Source organism: Anomalospiza imberbis, chromosome Z (genome assembly GCF_031753505.1).
Source record: "Anomalospiza imberbis isolate Cuckoo-Finch-1a 21T00152 chromosome Z, ASM3175350v1, whole genome shotgun sequence".
Lineage (NCBI taxonomy): Eukaryota > Metazoa > Chordata > Aves > Passeriformes > Viduidae > Anomalospiza > Anomalospiza imberbis.
In genome coordinates, this window is record NC_089721.1 from 73,495,071 (window position 1) to 73,513,266 (window position 18,196).

At 47.5% G+C, this 18,196-nt stretch overlaps 1 protein-coding gene across 4 annotated transcripts in view; it reads right to left on the bottom strand.

Annotated features, from left to right (window-relative positions):
* ZFYVE16 (zinc finger FYVE-type containing 16) overlaps positions 1–16,595 on the bottom strand; it is a 36,032-nt gene extending 19,437 nt beyond the window's left edge. Inside the window, exons 1-11 of one of the 4 annotated variants that reach the window (XM_068176533.1) lie at positions 16,219–16,595; positions 15,042–15,100; positions 14,355–14,441; positions 13,446–13,523; positions 12,695–12,780; positions 11,016–11,098; positions 10,355–10,470; positions 9,154–9,261; positions 8,008–8,179; positions 6,773–6,906; positions 6,652–6,690 (exon numbers count right to left, since the gene is read on the bottom strand). In XM_068176533.1, coding sequence (XP_068032634.1) covers positions 6,652–6,690; positions 6,773–6,906; positions 8,008–8,179; positions 9,154–9,261; positions 10,355–10,470; positions 11,016–11,098; positions 12,695–12,780; positions 13,446–13,523; positions 14,355–14,441; positions 15,042–15,100; positions 16,219–16,489 — 1,233 coding nt within the window. In that variant the 5' untranslated portion in view covers positions 16,490–16,595. Of the gene's footprint in view, positions 1–5,317; positions 5,509–6,651; positions 6,691–6,772; positions 6,907–8,007; positions 8,180–9,153; positions 9,262–10,354; positions 10,471–11,015; positions 11,099–12,694; positions 12,781–13,445; positions 13,524–14,354; positions 14,442–15,041; positions 15,101–16,218 lie in introns of those variants that run through there. The other 3 variants (XM_068176530.1, XM_068176532.1, XM_068176529.1) reach the window with 3 other exon arrangements.
* Between the last annotated feature and the right edge of the window lie 1,601 nt (positions 16,596–18,196).

The window sequence follows — 18,196 nt, forward strand, 5'->3', positions numbered from 1 at the left end:
TTATCAGTGCATTCAGCCTCTGCACCAGCTGACCTCACAGCCCACCCCAAGGCAACTGGTGCTCTGTCCACTTAATAATGTCCAGTCACTCTTCTAAAAGCTTAGAGCCCAAACACTTAAATCCTGTCAGACCACTCACACCACCCTGCAGCTACACACCTAGATTCCATGCCTTACTTGCCCCCAGGCTCTAAGGTTTCCCCTCACTGAATAGTTCAGATCAGGAGCTTTAACCTATGTCAATATGTAACTGTGATGCAATTATTTACCACATTGATATGCACGGAACAAGAACACTTTAAGGCAATGCGTGGTTCAAATAGAGGCTTGCGGAAGTGTAAGAAAGGCCAAAAATGAACAACCTGTCTGGCTGTCTGTGGCCATTAGTCAGTCACAGCCAAGGTCCTCGGGCTGCTCTCTAACACACGTGTCTGACCGTTGTCAGGAGGGCTCGAGGAGCAGCAAGCACAGACTCGGTGCCCCTTCTCCTCACCCATCTGAGCACAGCTCCTTCCTGCAACAACCACGACCTCCCGGCAAGGGGGATGCAGCAACACGAACTGGAAGTTATTCAATTGAGAGCCATACACGATTAACAGCTTTTGGTGATTCACTGGGAGACATCAAAGTACAGATCCCCTCCCTAAAGCACGTATCTGTGGGCAGTCAATAGTCAGACAGACCACATAAACAAGAAAAATTGAAGGGTTACAAGAAAACCGGGCATCAGAGGATGCGTAATGCTGGTTTGTGTCCTCTGTAGGTATTTATTATACAACCTCACCAGATATCACAGATATCAATAACAACAGAAGCTTATAAAAAACAAAAACCTTCCCCATCTGAAAAAAATACAGACAAGAGGCCAGTAATTATTTCATCTACCTTTGTCTTTTACTTAAAAAGGCCTAGAGAATATTCACTGTGTTGCACACTTGAGAGACACACAACAAATCCTGATTTAAGCATAAGGGCATTATTAGATGACAACTCCATCTATTTTTAGATTATAATGCTAATTAGAAGGGTGCATTGATGATGTACAGCGTTGGCCCACTAAACTCTCCAGAAAAAGGAGGAACTCAAAGAGCTGTAGAATAAAACCATATGCCAATACTTTACATCTATTTAATACATATAAGCTCACTTCTACAGAGAGCTCACCAAACTATCATACCTCAGTCTACCTCAACTCAGCAACGTTGCTTTGTTTAGTTAAGTCTATTTTTAAAATAAAATGGTTATTTGACTTGGTATTTTGAATAACTAACGTAACCTTGAAAAACTAGCTTGTGTATTATTCCTGATTTCATTACTCTCCTCAAACTTTTCATAGGTTTTCATTTTTCTACAACAGACCTACAAGCAAAAAAACTGAAACAACAAAATCAAAACTCCCACAACAGGGCAGACCAGCAGTATCCCCCTTGTCCCTCTCTGTCCCGACTCTGGTGTCTGCATCACCAAAGAATTGTAAAAGCCTTTCAGTTTCTCATGTTTCAAGTCCTCTTTCAGCAAGAGGAACAAGTTTTATTTTCTGCTGGATTTGCCTGCAGCCTGTCCCAATGTTCACATTATTGGATTAGAAGCTATGAAAAAGCTCTGGTGACACATTTTTATTAAATGGCTGCTTGCTTCCCTGAGTGAAGGGTCTGGAGGAACCACTTGCTTCAGCGAACTGCATTTGTTCTGAGCAGATTCTTTTAAGACTTATACTTGTAACAAAAGAATTGCACTGTATTCTATCAGAAACCAGGAGCACCACCTCTGAATATGTTTTTTAGGCAGGCACAACTTTTGTTTTCTGAATTCGTCTTTTAGAGCTCTGAATACAGTCGCTAGACACTCTCTAAACTGGCTCACAGATTAGTATTTTTTAAAAACAAACATAATGTTTATAACTTTATCTGAGGCAATAAGTCCCTAATAGTGTAAGGAGACATAAAACTTTAGGCTCTCGCCAGCTCCACTTTATAGATTTTTTTAAAAAAACTTTTAAATTTTATTTAATTTGCTGTCTGTTAAAAACTATATGCTTTCAGATAGATTAAATATTTATGTAGGAGAAGACTTGAAGGTAAAATAGCAGTCTGTCTCAAAATAGGAAAATAATAATCTAAGCACAAAAGGTACTACCAAAAAGTGCACACTGGACATGTCACTTCTCCAGATAAACCTCTAAACAGGCTCATCTTAGATCTCCAACAAGTGGTCTGACACACTCCCGACAAAGCACCACACAGACTTCAGAAACAGGCAATAGTTCCACCACATTAAAACTGTTAACTATTAACTGTGGAATGCAAATCCTGAGATCTCGATGAGTGACAGGGCGTTTAAAAACACTACACAGACCTCAATACTTCCTTCAAATCCTTTATAAATTACTTATCCCTTCTAACATAACAGGCACATATTGCAGAGTTCAAAACCAACATTCCACTGGGGATTTCTTAACACACTCTTATTTAAAGGAGAAGATAACACGAGGCTGCTGGGAAACTGGGTGGCCAACTTACAGGATGGATTGTCAGGGCTCTTTTCCAGATACACTCTGTAAATGGAGGCAGTTAGCAGCTTTCAGTGGTGGTAACTTGCAAAACGGAATGGATAGGTGAATTATTACCACCCAACCAATTCAAGGCCTGAAGGCAAGCTACCTTTTGATGTCTAAGAACCCCTGAAAACCACTCTCCGTACTGTTCACACATATGGGCACCACCAGACCCGCAGTTTGCTACAGCTGATCCCCACTGCAGAGGCCAGCCCTGCTTCTACTCAAAACACAGCAGAAGAGCGCGAGCTGGGGTTTGGAGGCAAAGGAACACACAAGCAGGGGCACAGGGGTCTCCCCTCCACAGAGATGACCACAGGATGACCACCACCTCAGTTCTCATCACCACAAGTGCAGTCTTTTTGCTCGCTGCTTACGTTGTTTCAGCTCCATCCCGGTGTTTAACTGTTGTGTTTAGCCTGAGCAGAAAGCTGAACTAAGGATTGTGGGAGCACTGAAATGGTTTTTTCCACCTTACCACCCCAGCAGCTACCACAAGCAGAACAAAACCTCCAATAAAAACAGGAGCACTAAGCACCAAGTTCACAGTGAAATGCTCATGGGCTGCTGTGTGCCCCCTCTCCTTCACTAAGAGTGATGCCATGATGATTTTTGTCTTTTGTTTTATATACCTTTTTTCTTTTTATATACCTTTTTTATGGTACCCTTAACATACATACCTGTAATTCTTTAAGCCTAATACCTTAACATAATCCTGGTATTCTCCTAAGCCAAAAGGCCAAACTCCTATAAGCCTCACAGTCAGAAGCCAGAAAACCTTACAGTGTGTTGAGAAACCCCTCTAAAACACACCTTCATGCCCATCTAAGAAAAAATATTTTAAAATAATCACGCTATTTATTTAAACCTCTCACTGAAACATCTTCGTTAAATACACTAATTTACAAAATCTATAAAATTGTATGCACCATCTACCATATGTATGCATTTTGGTAAATGCAAATTTTACAGTTTGCATTTTGGTATATTCCACTGTGACAAATTGTTATACCATAAAAATCGTTATTGAATACTGAAATAAAAGCCCTTTTGTCCCTTACCCGTGCCTAACTCTTGATTCTAATACCAAGGAAAAGGCATCAAGGGTACTGAAGGAATTCATTACCAGCTCTTTCCTTCTCAGCCCCCTCCCTAACACCATACACCCACACACAGGCCTGAAGCCATAAAGACAAAAAGTTTTAGGGAACAGCCGCCCACAGAGCCCATCAGCAACCAACCTGATGGAGAAGTTCAGCACAACTGCACAAACACAGTGTGAAAAATTTAAATAGAAGCAAGAATGATTCGTGCTGAGCAGAACAACTTATTGTCCAAACTGAAAGCTGAGGTGGCTGCTGCCACAGCAAGTTTAGGAGCTGAATCATGGGGAGAACAAAAAAGCTGCAGAAGTTTTCAGACGCATAAGGACAAGCTTACAGGACACACCACAACAAGTTGTGTTGTCTGAAGAATGCCATTCTGTTAGTGAAACACAGACTCTTCAGAAGGACAGAACTCCACCAGCAGCGTGATGACATGACCACCCTCACAGCTCCATCCCACATTGCCTTCAGCTTATGAGGATTTTCGTTCGTTCATCCATCCGTAGCAACCTGCTCCTCTGAGCTGAGAGCAGCATTACTCACAGCACCCAGACAGTCACAGACTCCCTGAACTACAGGGCTGGAAGGTTCCTCTGGAGCTGCCCCTGGGCAGTGGCACAGGAGCGTGTCCAGCTGGGGCTGGCATGGCTCCAGACAGGGACACTCCAGGCCCTCCCTGGGCAGCTGCTCCAGGCTCTGCCCCTCCACGCACACAAGTTCTTCCTCCTGCTGCCCTGCACCTCGCTGCCCTTTCTTTTAGGGGCACTGCTGCTCCTGCTGCCGCTGGCAGCACCCAGCAGAGCCCGGCCCATCCTCGGGCAGCCCTGGGAGATGTTGGATGGATGGATGGATGGATGGATGGATGGGATCCCCTGTCAGCGTTCCCCTCTGCAGCCTGCCCAGGCCCAGCTCCCGCAGGCTCAGCCCAGCACAGAGATGCTGCAGAGCCCAAACCCTCTCTGTGCCTGCCCCGGAGCCTCTCCAGGAGATTCTCGTGTTTCTCCCGCTGTGAAGCCAGGGCTGGTCACAGCAAACGGGAGGCAGAGCAGAGCGGCCCTGACCCGCAGCAGGGCCCGGCACAGCAGCGGGGCCAGCAGCCGGCCCGGCCGGCGAGGAGCGGGCGGACAGAGCCGGCCCCGCTCCCGCCCGTGCCGGCACCGCCGGCCGCAGCGGCGGCCACGGCGGGGCAGAAGGCGGCTCCGGAGGACGGCGCTGCGCCAGGCCCTGCTCAGCGGAAACCGCTGTGCCCTCAACAGCCCCGCTTCCTCGGGTGCGCCACCAACGAGCCGAGGCTCGCCTCAGAGCACGCCGGCCACACGGCGCCGGCAGCACCGGGCTCTGCCAGCCGCCTGGACCCGCGGCCGTACCCCACACGTGTCAATGGCCAGTTCGCTGCCAGTACTGCTCGTATTTAAGCACAGACGCAAAACGCTCCACACGCTGTAAGCGTGCAGTGCACGACTGCCCGTTCCACTCGACATGCCGTATATGTACTCCGTATAGCCTGTAAAATAACCCCATCTATTTCACTTCATATTCCATACATATTCTCCGCACACCCTGCACAGTGCTCTTTGTACATATACCGCACTCGACATACCGCATACAAAAACAAGAGGAACCGCGGTAAGCAACAAGATCACTAACACCCACAAACCTCCGGGGGCAAAAAACCCACCCAGGCAACCTCAGCCAGAGGCCGGACTCCCACAGCCGCGCCGCCCCGACCTCACCCGCCCGGTTCGGGGCCGTGTCCCCTCAGGGCCCGCCCCGGCCCCGCCGGCGGCTCCGGGCGGCGGCCTCGTCCCTCCGCTGCGCGCACCGCGCCTGCGCGGCCGCGCCCGCGCGCGACGTCACCGCCGCCGCGCCCATCCCCACCCCGCGCGTGCGCTTCCCGCCGCGGCCGGCGCGCGGCGCGGCCCAGGGAAGGGGCGGGGCCACGCGTCTGACGGGCCGCGCGAGGGGGCGTGGCATCGCTGAATGGGCGTGGCGGGGACTGTGATTGACAGTGCAGGAGGGCGGAGTCGCCGAGTGGCTTGACCCTCCCGGGGCGGGGCCTGTGGGAAAGGGGCGGAGCCGCCAGGGCAGGTCCCACCCCCCGCTTTGTCCCGTAGCCCCGGCAGGGGGCGCGCCTCCCGCCCCGGTCTGGTGACGTCACATCCTCAGGGCCCGCGGTGACGTCACTGCCGCGCCGTCAGCCTCATCCGGCCCTGCTCCCTGTCCCGGTGACATCACACCTCCCACAGTGACGTCACTGCCGCGCCGTCAGCCCCCTCCGGCCCTGCTCCCTGTTCCGGTGACATCGCACCTCCCACAGTGACGTCACTGCCGCGCCGTCAGCCCCCTCCGGCCCTGCCCATTCCGGTGACATCACACCTCCCACAGTGACGTCACTGCCGCGCTGTCAGCCCCCTCCGGCCCTGCCCATTCCGGTGACATCACACCTCCCACAGTGACGTCACTGCCGCGCCGTCAGCCCCCTCCGGCCCTGCCCATTCCGGTGACATCACACCTCCCACAGTGACGTCACTGCCGCGCCGTCAGCCCCCTCCGGCCCTGCCCATTCCGGTGACATCACACCTCCCACAGTGACGTCACTGCCGCGCCGTCAGCCCCCTCCGGCCCTGCCCATTCCGGTGACATCGCACCTCCCACAGTGCCGTCACTGTTCCCCGTCCGGGAAGGCCCAGGGCAGCCGGCAGTCCGTTCCCCGGTGGAGCTGGTGACATGGCCACTCCCGCTCCCGCCCCGCTGCGACATCAGCCCCACAGCGACGCCATCACAGCACAGCCCCTGGTGTTTCCAGAACCTTCTTTTTCACAGTGCCGGGGGCCAGGAGCGCGGCCTGGGCCCGGGCGGCGCGGCGGCCGCTCTTCGGCTCGGGGCAGGGGCGGCCGGGGGGCGCGGGGCTCCGAGCCGGCACCGTCCTGGCGCGTGCCCCCCGTCCTGGCACGGCCCGGCCTCCGCCGCCCGGGCCAGCATGTAGCTGACCTTGCGCTGGTGCGCCAGGGCCTCCTCCTTGTCGTTCACCTGTGCCAACAGAGAGCAGAGCGGGCCGCGGTCAGCGCGGGGCCGGCGTGGCGCGCCGCGGCGAGGCCAGCCGCGTACTGACCAGCTCCACCAGCGTCCTCAGGATCTCGTGGGCACCGTCCAGCTCCCGCACCTTCCTGCAGTCCCCGTCCGACGACAGCAGGCTGGACAGCTTCCGCCCCAGGCTGCTCTTGCTCCCCTCTACCTCGGCACGTGCTGCGGAAAGCAGAAGAAGCGTGTCACCTGCAGAACGGCTCAGGAAGGGGAAAACGACTTTGGGACAAAGCAGGCCCTTCTCAACCCGCCCATAAAAAAGGGCAATACGAGCTGCAGCTTCTCCCACGGCACGGGACGCAGCAGGGTCCCGCTGTCCCACACAAGCTACACAGACCTTGCACCTGGGCAAATTGAGAATTCTTTTTGCTCTGTGGAAAACACACTTTTGACACTCCAGTTAAACAATAACTCATGGTAGTTTGTTTTTAAACAGTAAGTAGCCTAAAAAAGCCGAAGATTCTCTGACACAGGCCACTTACAAGTTTGTAAGATTTCCAGAAATAGTAAAATCCATTAAAATTATGGAAGAGATGTGCCAGGTGACGGAGCCTGAAAGCAATGGTGGTGGTACAGGGGAAACAGATACTCAAGGTTGTGCTGTCGTAGTGCTGCATCCCAGGAGTGCCCAAGGAATCTGGGAGACACACCACACTTCTAAGCCTGGCAGCTCCTGGCCAATGCTCAAAACAAATATATTGTGTTGTTCCAAAAGTCTGCAGTGGTTTTGGCCATGAGGTAAGCACTTAAATACTTCTCTTTATCCCTTTTTTTTTTTTTTGAAAGAGTAAAAGATTATTACAATTATTCCTACTCTGCAGATTGGAATTCTTCCTCTTTTTACACAGGGCTTTGTAACTCTGCATTAGTGTAGGAACACTAATATTGATACACATGCATAATAAAAGGCTAAAAATGTTTAAGCGAAAAAAATCCATTTAGTACTCCAGTCAATTATGGAGTGGCCTGGCTTAGGAGAGACCTTGAAGCTCATCCTGCTCCACACCTTCCATTAGACTCAAGACCCCACTTGGAGCTAAAAACGCCTCCAGCTATATATAATTTTTTTTTTTGCATTTCTTCCCCCTTTCCCAACTCTTCCACAGAGCTCATTTGAAAAAAAAAAAAAAAAAACCAAAAACAGAAAACCCCAAAGGACAGAGCGGTTGCTGGCAGCCCTGAAAGCAGCCCGATGCCAGCTTTCCCCAGCTGCAGCCCCTCAGCCCTGGGCAGCAGCCCCAGGCACACAGACTGCCCAGCTACCAGCGCCCCGCCGACGCCTCCAGCTCCCAAATCGGGTCTCCTTCTTCACGTTCATCACTTCTGCCAGCCTCAGGGCCTGCTCCTTCCTCTGCATCAGCTGCTGCTCAAATGCAATTCTGAAGGCGTCTGCCGTGATGTACGCTTCGTCCTTACTCTTCTTCAGAGCCTCCACCTAGTTTTAATTCGGGGAAAATTTAAAGCGTATTAGCTAATTTGGAAGCAAAACAGATTTAAAGTGAATATTAAGACACAGACAGCTTGCAAGTAAATATAATCAAGGAAGCAGCAGGAACCAGAGGGTTTTCCTGATGTGTAAAGAAATGTATTTTGAAACATGTATTGAAGTCCTTACTCTTCACTGTCTGCACATTTTCACGCCCCCAGCCACCTACACAATCATCTCTGTGCATTTATTTATCTCTGCATAGGTACAAGAGCTCAAGGGGACAAATAACGTCCCATCACAGCCGGGCCAGGAGAAAAAGGAGCAAGAGATTGGAATCCACATCAGCGATCATAAGGGACAGGCCAGCAGCTATTTTCAAAACCAGTTAGCCAGCTGGAAGTTCTGCAGCAGGACCACAAGGATGGCTACCAGATTTGCAGAGTCAAATACAGATTAGAGGAAAAATTCTAAATCCACACAATTTCACTAAACAGAAGAAAAATTAGGAGCCTGGAATTCACGTCACTGATTTAAGTGTGAGGTAAATAGGTATTTCCCAGTGAGATCAGCCTGCTGCCCTAGCAGAGTGAGCAGGCTGTGGGTGCTGATGCCAACAAGGGAGGGGTGAAATGCACTGCCAGGAAGTTAAAGGTTCAGTGCCAGTCCACAGGCACAGTGTGCACTTTCATGGAGGGCACACACTTAAGGGTGTGCTCTCTTTTTTCAGATTAAAAAATATGGGGAGAAGGAAAAACAATGCATTTTTTTTAACTAGTAAAGCTGAGTAGATACAATTACAATTTTTTTTTTCTGCCAGCAAAAATTATGGCATTACAAGCATCACAAACAAACTTTACAGCATTTCTGAGATCCACTGTGGTTGTGAGAGTTTGTGAGGGCAGTGTCTGGGTGTTTCTGGCTTTGTTTGGATGGGTGCAGGAGCACCCCCTCCTTGTCCCCACCCTGCCAGGCCTTTTCACCTCTTGCTTGAGATGAAGGAGTTGCTTCCGAGTGAGAGCTGCCACCTTGGCACAGGGACAGGGCTGTCCCTCAGCAGGACTGCAGGTGCAGGCTCCCAGCACTGCCAGCTGAAAACCCAAAGCAAACCAGAGGTCAGTGTGAAAAATGAGTATTTTATGATTGGCTCTTTGCAAATATTAAAATGAATGCTGTATGTGTTATGGAGGGTTATTTTGTAATACTGTATTGATCCTTTTTAAGTAGTGTGTTAAACATAGTTTTAGGTTACAACATAATGATAAAATAGAAACTCTGCGATGTAAGATATTTTTAACTAGCTCAAGAAAAGGGATAATCAAGAAACTCTTTGCACAGAGGTAACAGCGACACGAAACCTGAAGAGTTACAGCCTCCTTATCAGAAAAGACAAACATCCTTCCACCTCCTCTCCTCTTTATGGAACCACCAGGATTAAGGGGAAGAAGTTGACAAAAACCAGAAAAGTTCGTAATTTGCAAGGAATTTATGCATCATGTGTGAGATCTATGAATATGCACCAGGCTGTTGCTTTTAAGGGTTGTTCCTTTGTTCACCAGGTATCATGTTTTTGGCAGCTCAGTGCCCAAAAACACCCGGACCTCCGAAATTCTTTGCTTTTTATTGTCTCCTAGTGTCCTAATCCTCACTGTCCAAATTTTTATTACTCTAATTTCATTACTATTTTTATAACTATTTTATTACTAATAAACTTTTAAGATTTTAAAAAACAAGTGACTGGTGTTTTTCAGAGTCAGGATCTGCTCACAGAGGTGCCAGCAAAAACCCCCCTGGAACTGGGAGGTGGAGGCTCCTGACTCACAAGGAGAGCTGTGTTTTCAGGCAAAACCCAACAGGTGGGTGTGCCATACCCTGCAGCCCTCACTGGGACGCTGCTGGGCTCACTGCAGCACGAGCAAGCAGGGCTTAAGTGCTAGGGAGAATAAAAATAAGCATCATAGCTTATGAAAAACAGCCTGATGCCTCCTTCTGCCTGATCTTTCTTTGCAAGGTGGACCAGGAAGAAGAAAACTGATTAGCAGGCATGCAAAGGCATGTGCTAATTAGCTAAAAATAGGTTCAGATAAAGGGATATGGTAACGAGCAATGGATTTTCTCAATGTACTTTGTACACAAACTTATCTCTGAAGCAGCCATTTGGAAAAGCACATAGGCAATACTTACTTCAAGACCTGTAAAATCAGTGATGTCACTTTTGTTCAACAACATGTTCTCCCGAAAAACTTTCTGTTTTTTCACATCGAGCATTGCAAGGAATTCCAAGCACTGCTGGTTCAGGACTACAAGGTAAAAGAAAGACAGAGATTACAAATATCTCCTGCTCCTATTTCTAAATTTCTGAGTTCAGCTACACCCAGATAAAGCAGTTTTACAGTTCAAGCATCAGCTTGGGAACAAGATGAGAGTGTAGAAGTAGATACTCATATCCCAGTTGTTTCTCCTTCTGTTCTCTCCCAGAAGTAGTGGCCCACTTAGAGAGAGACCATTTCCTGTATTGCTCTCTCTCAGGACTGAATACTCCTCTCCTTGTACACTGAAAAGTCAGGCAGCCTCTCGTTTAGAGCAGCACAACACTGGGCAAGCCATGGTTTCAGTCAGCTATTCTAAAGCTTTTTGGAAGGCAAAAATAAATAAAGGAAAGGGACTTGAGTCCTCTGATCCAGTGGCTGCCTTGGCTGCTTTCCAGTTTAATTTCCAGGCTCGTGCATATCCACTAAGTTATGTGAACAAGACACTGATCCTCACAGGAATATTCCATCACAGCTAAAACCTGATTTATTCCTGAAAAACAGTGTATTCAGAGGAACAGCTGTCGCTGGCTTACTTGCATTTTCAGCTTTAAGTGTTTTGACTTCTTCTGTCCTCAGTTTCAACGCTTCCTTAAGAGCTGCATTTTCACAGTATATCCTATAGAAGTCAGAAAATGGCTTTACTATATTTTTTAAAAATATTTTTAGGTGTGCACTCAGCAATTTTAAAAAGTAACCTGTCAAAACGTGGTATCTAATATTTCTGCAAATTAAAATTAGGATTACTTGAAAGATGGAATTTAAAAAATCAAAAGTGAAAGGAGTTGAGTACTAGATATAAATTTAAAAAAAAACAAACCTCCTCATACAAGTAGGCAGTGCCCAAACCATTAACAAGAGATAAGTTTAAGTGCCACATTTCCATTAGAACTGCAAATAAATTGCTAATTATGAACCTCTGAAACACTTGCTGGAAATTTCCTATTTCCTTGAAGGAACAATAGTGATATTAGAGGAGCGACAGCTCCGGTCTGTAAGCTTCCTGTAGTCTGAATCCTGTTTTCAGGAACAGCTGTGCCTTCAGGTGTTGCAACGTGAGAACACACAATGCACACTGATAATGCATTTTTCCTTGAAGTATTTCCCTCTTGCACAGAACAGTGGCAATCTGATGTCCTAAATGTCAAAGCAACACATTTCATTTGGTGCATCTCCTCAGCTGTCAGTAAATGCAGCCCAGTCTGAATTATTTCACTTGGAAAAAAACCAAAGGGAAAATTCACATTCTTCTTGTCCTGCTGCCTCAGATGTCAGAAAACTATCAGAAAAATAGGAGATGTTGTGCAAAGCAGGTTGGGCCCCTGGCTGTCAGCTTTCTGAAGCTATGTCTGTGTCGTCCATCAGGCAGCAGCAGTTCTGTAGTTCTGTGGCTCCAAACTGCACAGCTACATTTCCAACCTACTCAGTCAGGAAAGCCAGAGAGCCTTTCAAGAGGCATCCCTTGACAAATGTGTCTGTGGAATGGTTTGTAAACTTCTGGCTTATTCTTTGATTTGAAGCTGAAACATAATTAAATAAAAGCATATTCTGAATTGTAAAAACAACAGCAATGATGATAACAAATAATGAAAATAACAGCTATGATGGGTAGACTTCAGAAATACAATTTCTTCATGTAAATGAGTGAGTCTGCTGGTTCCATTTCCCAAGGTTTGTTATGTATAATTAGTTTAGTGCCTCTGGCACATTCTTCTTGCCCAACCACACCTGCTGTCCACCCAGAGTGACTCCTATTTAACAAAGAACCTCTTGATCAGCCTCTCTCTAAAGCACTGCATTTTACCTGAACTAATGCCCAGACCTACAGTGCCAGATAATAAATAAATTATTAACCAGGAAATTATATTTCCACACTCATGCCTATACCATTATTTTCTCTCCCTCACCTATGGTTGAAGTAAATAAGGATAATCAGTCCCCAGCTGGCTAACATCATGTGATTAAAAAAAACTCAGCCTAGCAAAGCCAGCCTACAGACAACAACAACAACAACAACAACAACAACAAGAAATCAGGATAATACATCTAGAAGTTTTAAATGAAAAATACAAATGTGATTAGTGTGAAAAATCATAATCTTCCAGAATTTGGGAGGGAAGCAAGTTTGGAACAGAACAAATGACACAGAGCACGCAGGGAATTTTTTTTACAAATCAAACAAAAACCCCAGTGATACACAGTGTAAGCCAAATACCTGTCATATTTTTCTGTCCACGTGTCTTCCATGTTTTTAAATCTATCCTGATCAAATTCAATTTCCCACTGCAAAATATTTATTTCCTGTGGAAACAAAACAAACTTGCAGCAGCTTATTTCAGGGTTCCCCTCAGAAGGATGCCAGGGGTACTGGCTTTGGCAGAGATCTCCGTGATCAGTGACAATCTGTGACACTAATGACAAATTTGGTGCCAGACACCAAAGTTTCTGCACCACTGGCCCATGGACTGCAATCTCTTTTCAGAACCTACTGCTTCCAGAGGCCTCCAACAAGGAGAAACCCACGCCGTCCCGTCTCCCTGTCCCACTCCCATGATGTGGAACAGAACAGCAGCAGGAGGAACAAAGCAAAAAACTCAGTGTAACAAGGGAGCTCAACACCACCTTCCTCCTCCTCCCCTCCTAAAACTGGGCACCTGTTCCTCAGAGTCCTTGGGGAGCCTCAGCTGAATCCCTGAGGAGCTGTGCAACTGAGACCCACAGACAACACCAGCTCAAAGTACAGGAGGAGCTCTGGCAGTTTTCCAGTATTATTATTATTATTATAGCACGAAAAGGCCTAGATCAAGAGAGAAAAATTAATATTTCCCTTTCTACTAAAAGGAATTCCTTTTACAAACCCCCTGGAACTGATGTCAGGTAGGCACTGATTTAAATAAGCAGTCTGATAACCCCTTTTTAACAGCCATGGGCTTCCCTCTGTGGGTGAAGGAAACACCCACACTTACTTTCTCTAGAGTCCTCTTTTCTTCCTCAGTTTTCTGAAGCATTGCTTTTGTATGGCTCGTGGCTTTATCAAATACTGCCTGAAAAATTAAGAAAAAAAACCAAAACCCAAAATGCAACTCTGTCAAACACTGTGATCAAATCTTGTTAATTTTCAGTTTCACATTCATAGGTAAACAGCAGAGTGCAGAGCTGCAAACACCAGCAGCCTCCTCGTGAGCCCCAGAGGGTTCTGATCTCAAGTCTGACTTGCACAACAAACTTTTTGGGTTTCAAGCCCAGAACCTGTGCTGCTGACAGTGCAGCATCATCCAGCTTGAGATCGTGTCCTCCTCAGGGCTTGTGCAGGAAATCAGGCCTCAAAAAATGGGTCTACAGCATACCTAGGCTCTGTACCAGGCCTAACTTGCTGCAGATAGGTGATGGGTTATGTAAGTAGAAATGGGTTATGTAAGCAGGCTAAATTCCAGGAACTGATTTCAGCAGAATTTGTTATAAAAGAGAATACAAATGGTGAACAACAGAACGACCTGACATTTCAGGCACACTGTCCTCTAGGGCAGCAGATGGAGCAGTGAACTTGAAATACTCATGCTTTGCAGCAGGATTCCAAGCACTGCCTACATCTTCAATATGAGGGACTGGAAAAAGGCCTTAATTTTATCTTTAGTAGATAAATCCTCAAGGATTGTCAAAGATAAAATTATAAGAATTGCTATGACACTAAAGTCTTCTTAAATAACACACTAGTTCCAGTAAATTACAGAGGCAAGTCTGTAGACAGCTGCAGACTCAGTGATGTAAATTGCAGCCCTGGGAAGGCCTTAAGGTTGTAAGGTTTTGATGAGGAGTCATGGAAGATTTCCTCTGTTTTCCCTGTTACCACCAAGAGATTTCTGAACAGCTCCTACCATGCTCTGCAGGATTCTCAGGGCTTCATCTTTCCCTTCAAGCTGTCTTTGAGATGCTTCAAGCTCAACTTTCAAAATTTCAAGTTCCTGAAGTAAAACAAAGTAGGTACACTGAGTAAAAGCCAAGGAGATCCTGTTAAGATACGGCTGTAAAACCAATGTAAACTTCCCCTCCTCAAAAAACAAACCTCTCTCTTACCTGCATGATGCCTTTTCATGAGCTCACCTGAGGTTAAAGAACACAGTGCAGATGGAAGGTGTATTTTTACAGCTGAAGCCAGCTGGCTGTGATGCCAACACCTCAACACATTTAACCACACTAAAATCAAAATGTACTGTTAACTACCTTTCAACAAACACGCAGACCAAAAATCCTAAGATTGTTTACACTACAGATTTTCAAGCCCCAAAGCATAACAAAACATCTGCTAGAAAAGTACAACAATGTCTTCAATATTCTCCCCATCATTAAAAATATTTTCTCTGCCCCCTCAAAAGACCCCACAAACAAACGAACCCCCCAGAATAGAAAGTACACCTCACACTGAGATTTCCTGACATGAAATTTAATTTTATGTTTGTCCAAGAACCTGGGTGCACCCAAGTCTCTCAGCATGCCAAGATCCTCTTGCTACAAGGAAGGGAAATGCAGATTTGGAGAGCAGCACCCTGGGCACTGTTACCAACCTCCAGAGCTTTCCGAAGTTGTTGCTTTAGTTCTTCATTTGACGCTTCAGTATTAGATTCTGTAGGATCAATGGAGGATATTAAATGATAAGACACTGTAACATTTAAAGGGAAAAAGTGAGGATTTTACCCTGAAAACAGGTAACATACAAAGGTGAATTTCCATCTTTGTGTTGTGGGTTTTTTTTCTTGTGGAGCTAATAAACAGATTTAGGAAACACATCAATACAAGCTTCAAACACGTTACTTCACAGTTAAAGAAGTGAAATGTGGGGAAAACGTGTGTTGTAAAGAGACATAAAGTAAAGGCAAACATTCCATAACTTCATTTAAAATAAAGCCAACAAAATTGCCATCTTGATTAAAAAAAAATGAATTTTTTAGATTATTTTCTGATTGTAACTTTTCAACATCCACATTTAAAACAACAACTGGCACTATTTAGAAGTAGGGGCAATTTTCAGGAGACAGAGATAGCTCAGCTTACTGTGGAAAGGATAAAGGGGAATTGTTTAAAGGAGAAAAATAACCAAGTTACACAGACCTGAGTCTGTGATTGATGTTTTGACCTCAGTCAAAACATTAAAAATTGACAGGAAAGCAGCCGGACTGTAATGAACAGCACCACCTACATTTGGTTGTTTTTACAGCAGCACTGCCTTCACAAAAAAGGAAGATGAATACTAACGCAGGTTCTAAAAACTACTTCCTAACCCCTAAAGTAAGCCAATTCACTAATTTCAACTAAAGAGCAAATCAGATTTTGAATATTTAGCTACGAATATTTAGCTTTAGGTACTGTCTTCAGGAAGATTGTAGATGACTTAAAGCAGGAATCCAAGCAATGCCACTCAATTTCACAGACACGGCCGAACCCGGGTAGGTACGGCCACCACAGGATGCTCTCTGATAAACGTCACTTTCAAATGCAGAATTAAACGCCTTAAACCGGACATTTCACACCAAGAATGGTCACCGCCCTGAGCACTGAGAAGCGACTCTGCTGCTCACGTTCTGGGAGGAGGGTGGAGGGTCCCAGCAGGCACCGAGCCCTCCAGTGATTTTGGCAAGTGGTTTGAATTAAACTTGGTAACACCCTGTGAGGCAGCGGAACGGCTCACTTCCACTAACAAGAACTTTGCGTGTGGCGAATAATTAACTTCCAAATTACTCTTACCACAGCTGTTCTGCCGTGTGGAACTAGAGGCAGGTTTTTTGAGTGATCCACCGTAAAAGCTGTTTCGTTTTGGAGCAGGAAGAGCTGCAGCATCGCTTTCTTCTGCTACCTTTGCTGACAAGGGGGAATCACAAGTCTTGCCAGATCCCTTCCTAGATCTAACTGAATAGGAATTTTGTAAGTTTTCCCCTTCATAAACACCTCCCGGTCTTCTCCCAAGTCCGTTTCCCAAGTCGCCACATGTCATGTCATCCTCTTCTGCTTCCTCCATCTTCTCCTTCTGTTTTTTTTTTTTTTTCGGGTTTTTGGTTGGTTTGGGTTTTTTTCCTGACTGAGGGCCCCTCACCGACCGGCGAACAGCGCCTCCCGCAAGGCCAGATTTCTTCTGGAAAAACAGGAAAGCTCCGCGTTTACAGCAGCAGGACGAGCCCCGACAGGGAAACGCGAGGCTGCGGGAGCCGGGGCTGCCGAAATCGCCGCTGCCGCCCGCGGTGCGACCCCGGCCCGGGGGGGACACCCCTGGGGACACCCCCTGGGGGACACCCCCTGGGGACACCCCCTCGGGGACACCCCCGGGGGACACCCCCGGGGGACCCGCCCGGGCCCCGGCCCCGCCCGAGCCCCCGACCCACCTGCGCGCCCGCGGCCGGCGGAGCGGAGCCGGTCCCGCCCCGGGGCGGCTCCGGGAGCGGCCCGCAGGCTGCTCGGAAGGAGGGGTTTGCTCATTCCTGGCTTTTATCAGCGGGCTGCACCGCAGCCCCGCGCGGCAGCCCGGCCGGAGGTCACCCCGGTGACCAGGCGTGGTCACCCCGGTGTTCTCCCGGACTGGGGCTGTCCTGGCACCCCATTCGGCACCCCCCCGCCTGCTTCCTGCTCTCGGCCAACCTCCGCCCCAATGCCACAATGTGCCACAATGCCCGGGCCCAATTCTCCAAGGAAACACGCTATTTTTCACCATTTTGTTTTATAACATCATCACATTTCTGTTACAGCATCGCTCCGCAAGTGTGACCCAAAAAAAAAAAAAAAAAAGCAAATTTGGAATAAAAAATAAAGCTGTAAATATGTAACAACAACACTATTCACAAGAGAATTTTTCAAAAAAAGTTGTTTCTCCAGCCAAACTCATGTAGATAAAGGGTTTATAAGCAAGTACGTTCTACAGAATCTCTCACGAGGCTTTCCTTCCAAGCCGCTTTTCTCTGAGGAAGGGTTTCCTCTTCCTTGTGCAGCCCTGCCCCCCTGGGGCCCAGGCTCTCACAGCAGCCAGAACAGATCCCTGCTCGTCTGTGACCCCGCTCAGGAACCCTGCGGGTCTGTCCCGACAAGGGTAATCTTACAGAGATGTATACATCCATGACTGGGACAGTGTCGGAGCCCAGGACATCCCTCTGGCTGCCCTGGCTGGCTCCAGACCTTGGCACCAAGTCAAAAACACCTGTGGCTTTGATTTTACCCCATGGAAAAAGCTGCCAACTCTGTGTGAGGAATTACAAGCCACAAGGGTTTGAGTAGTGTGATAGGGGAATTGACACAGGGTGGAAAAGCAGAATTTTGGGGTTTTTAGAATGGGGTTCAGGGGACAAGATGGAGGGATTTGGGCGTGTCCTGGCCTTCTTCTCCTTCTCCTTGCCCTCCATGTCTTGGTGTGATGGTGACACTTTTCTGTTGGTTTAAGGCACAGACACATTGTCCAGCATAAATGACAGACATTGGCACGTTATTGTAAACATGGCACATGGAGTTTTGGTATAAAATGTGAACACCGCCCTGAGGACAGACAGAATGCCATGGCCGACCTGCTGGACAGAGCTCAGCAGGGCAGAGAGAGAATGTTCTAGATAAGGGAAAACAAACAACCTAGAGAAGCCGATCCTACACATTCAGACTCCTCTGGCTGCATGGGCTGGGAAATGAGGATTTTACACTCTTGGGGTCACCTGGACACCACAGGCCCCGGCAGAGGACGAAATGGGGA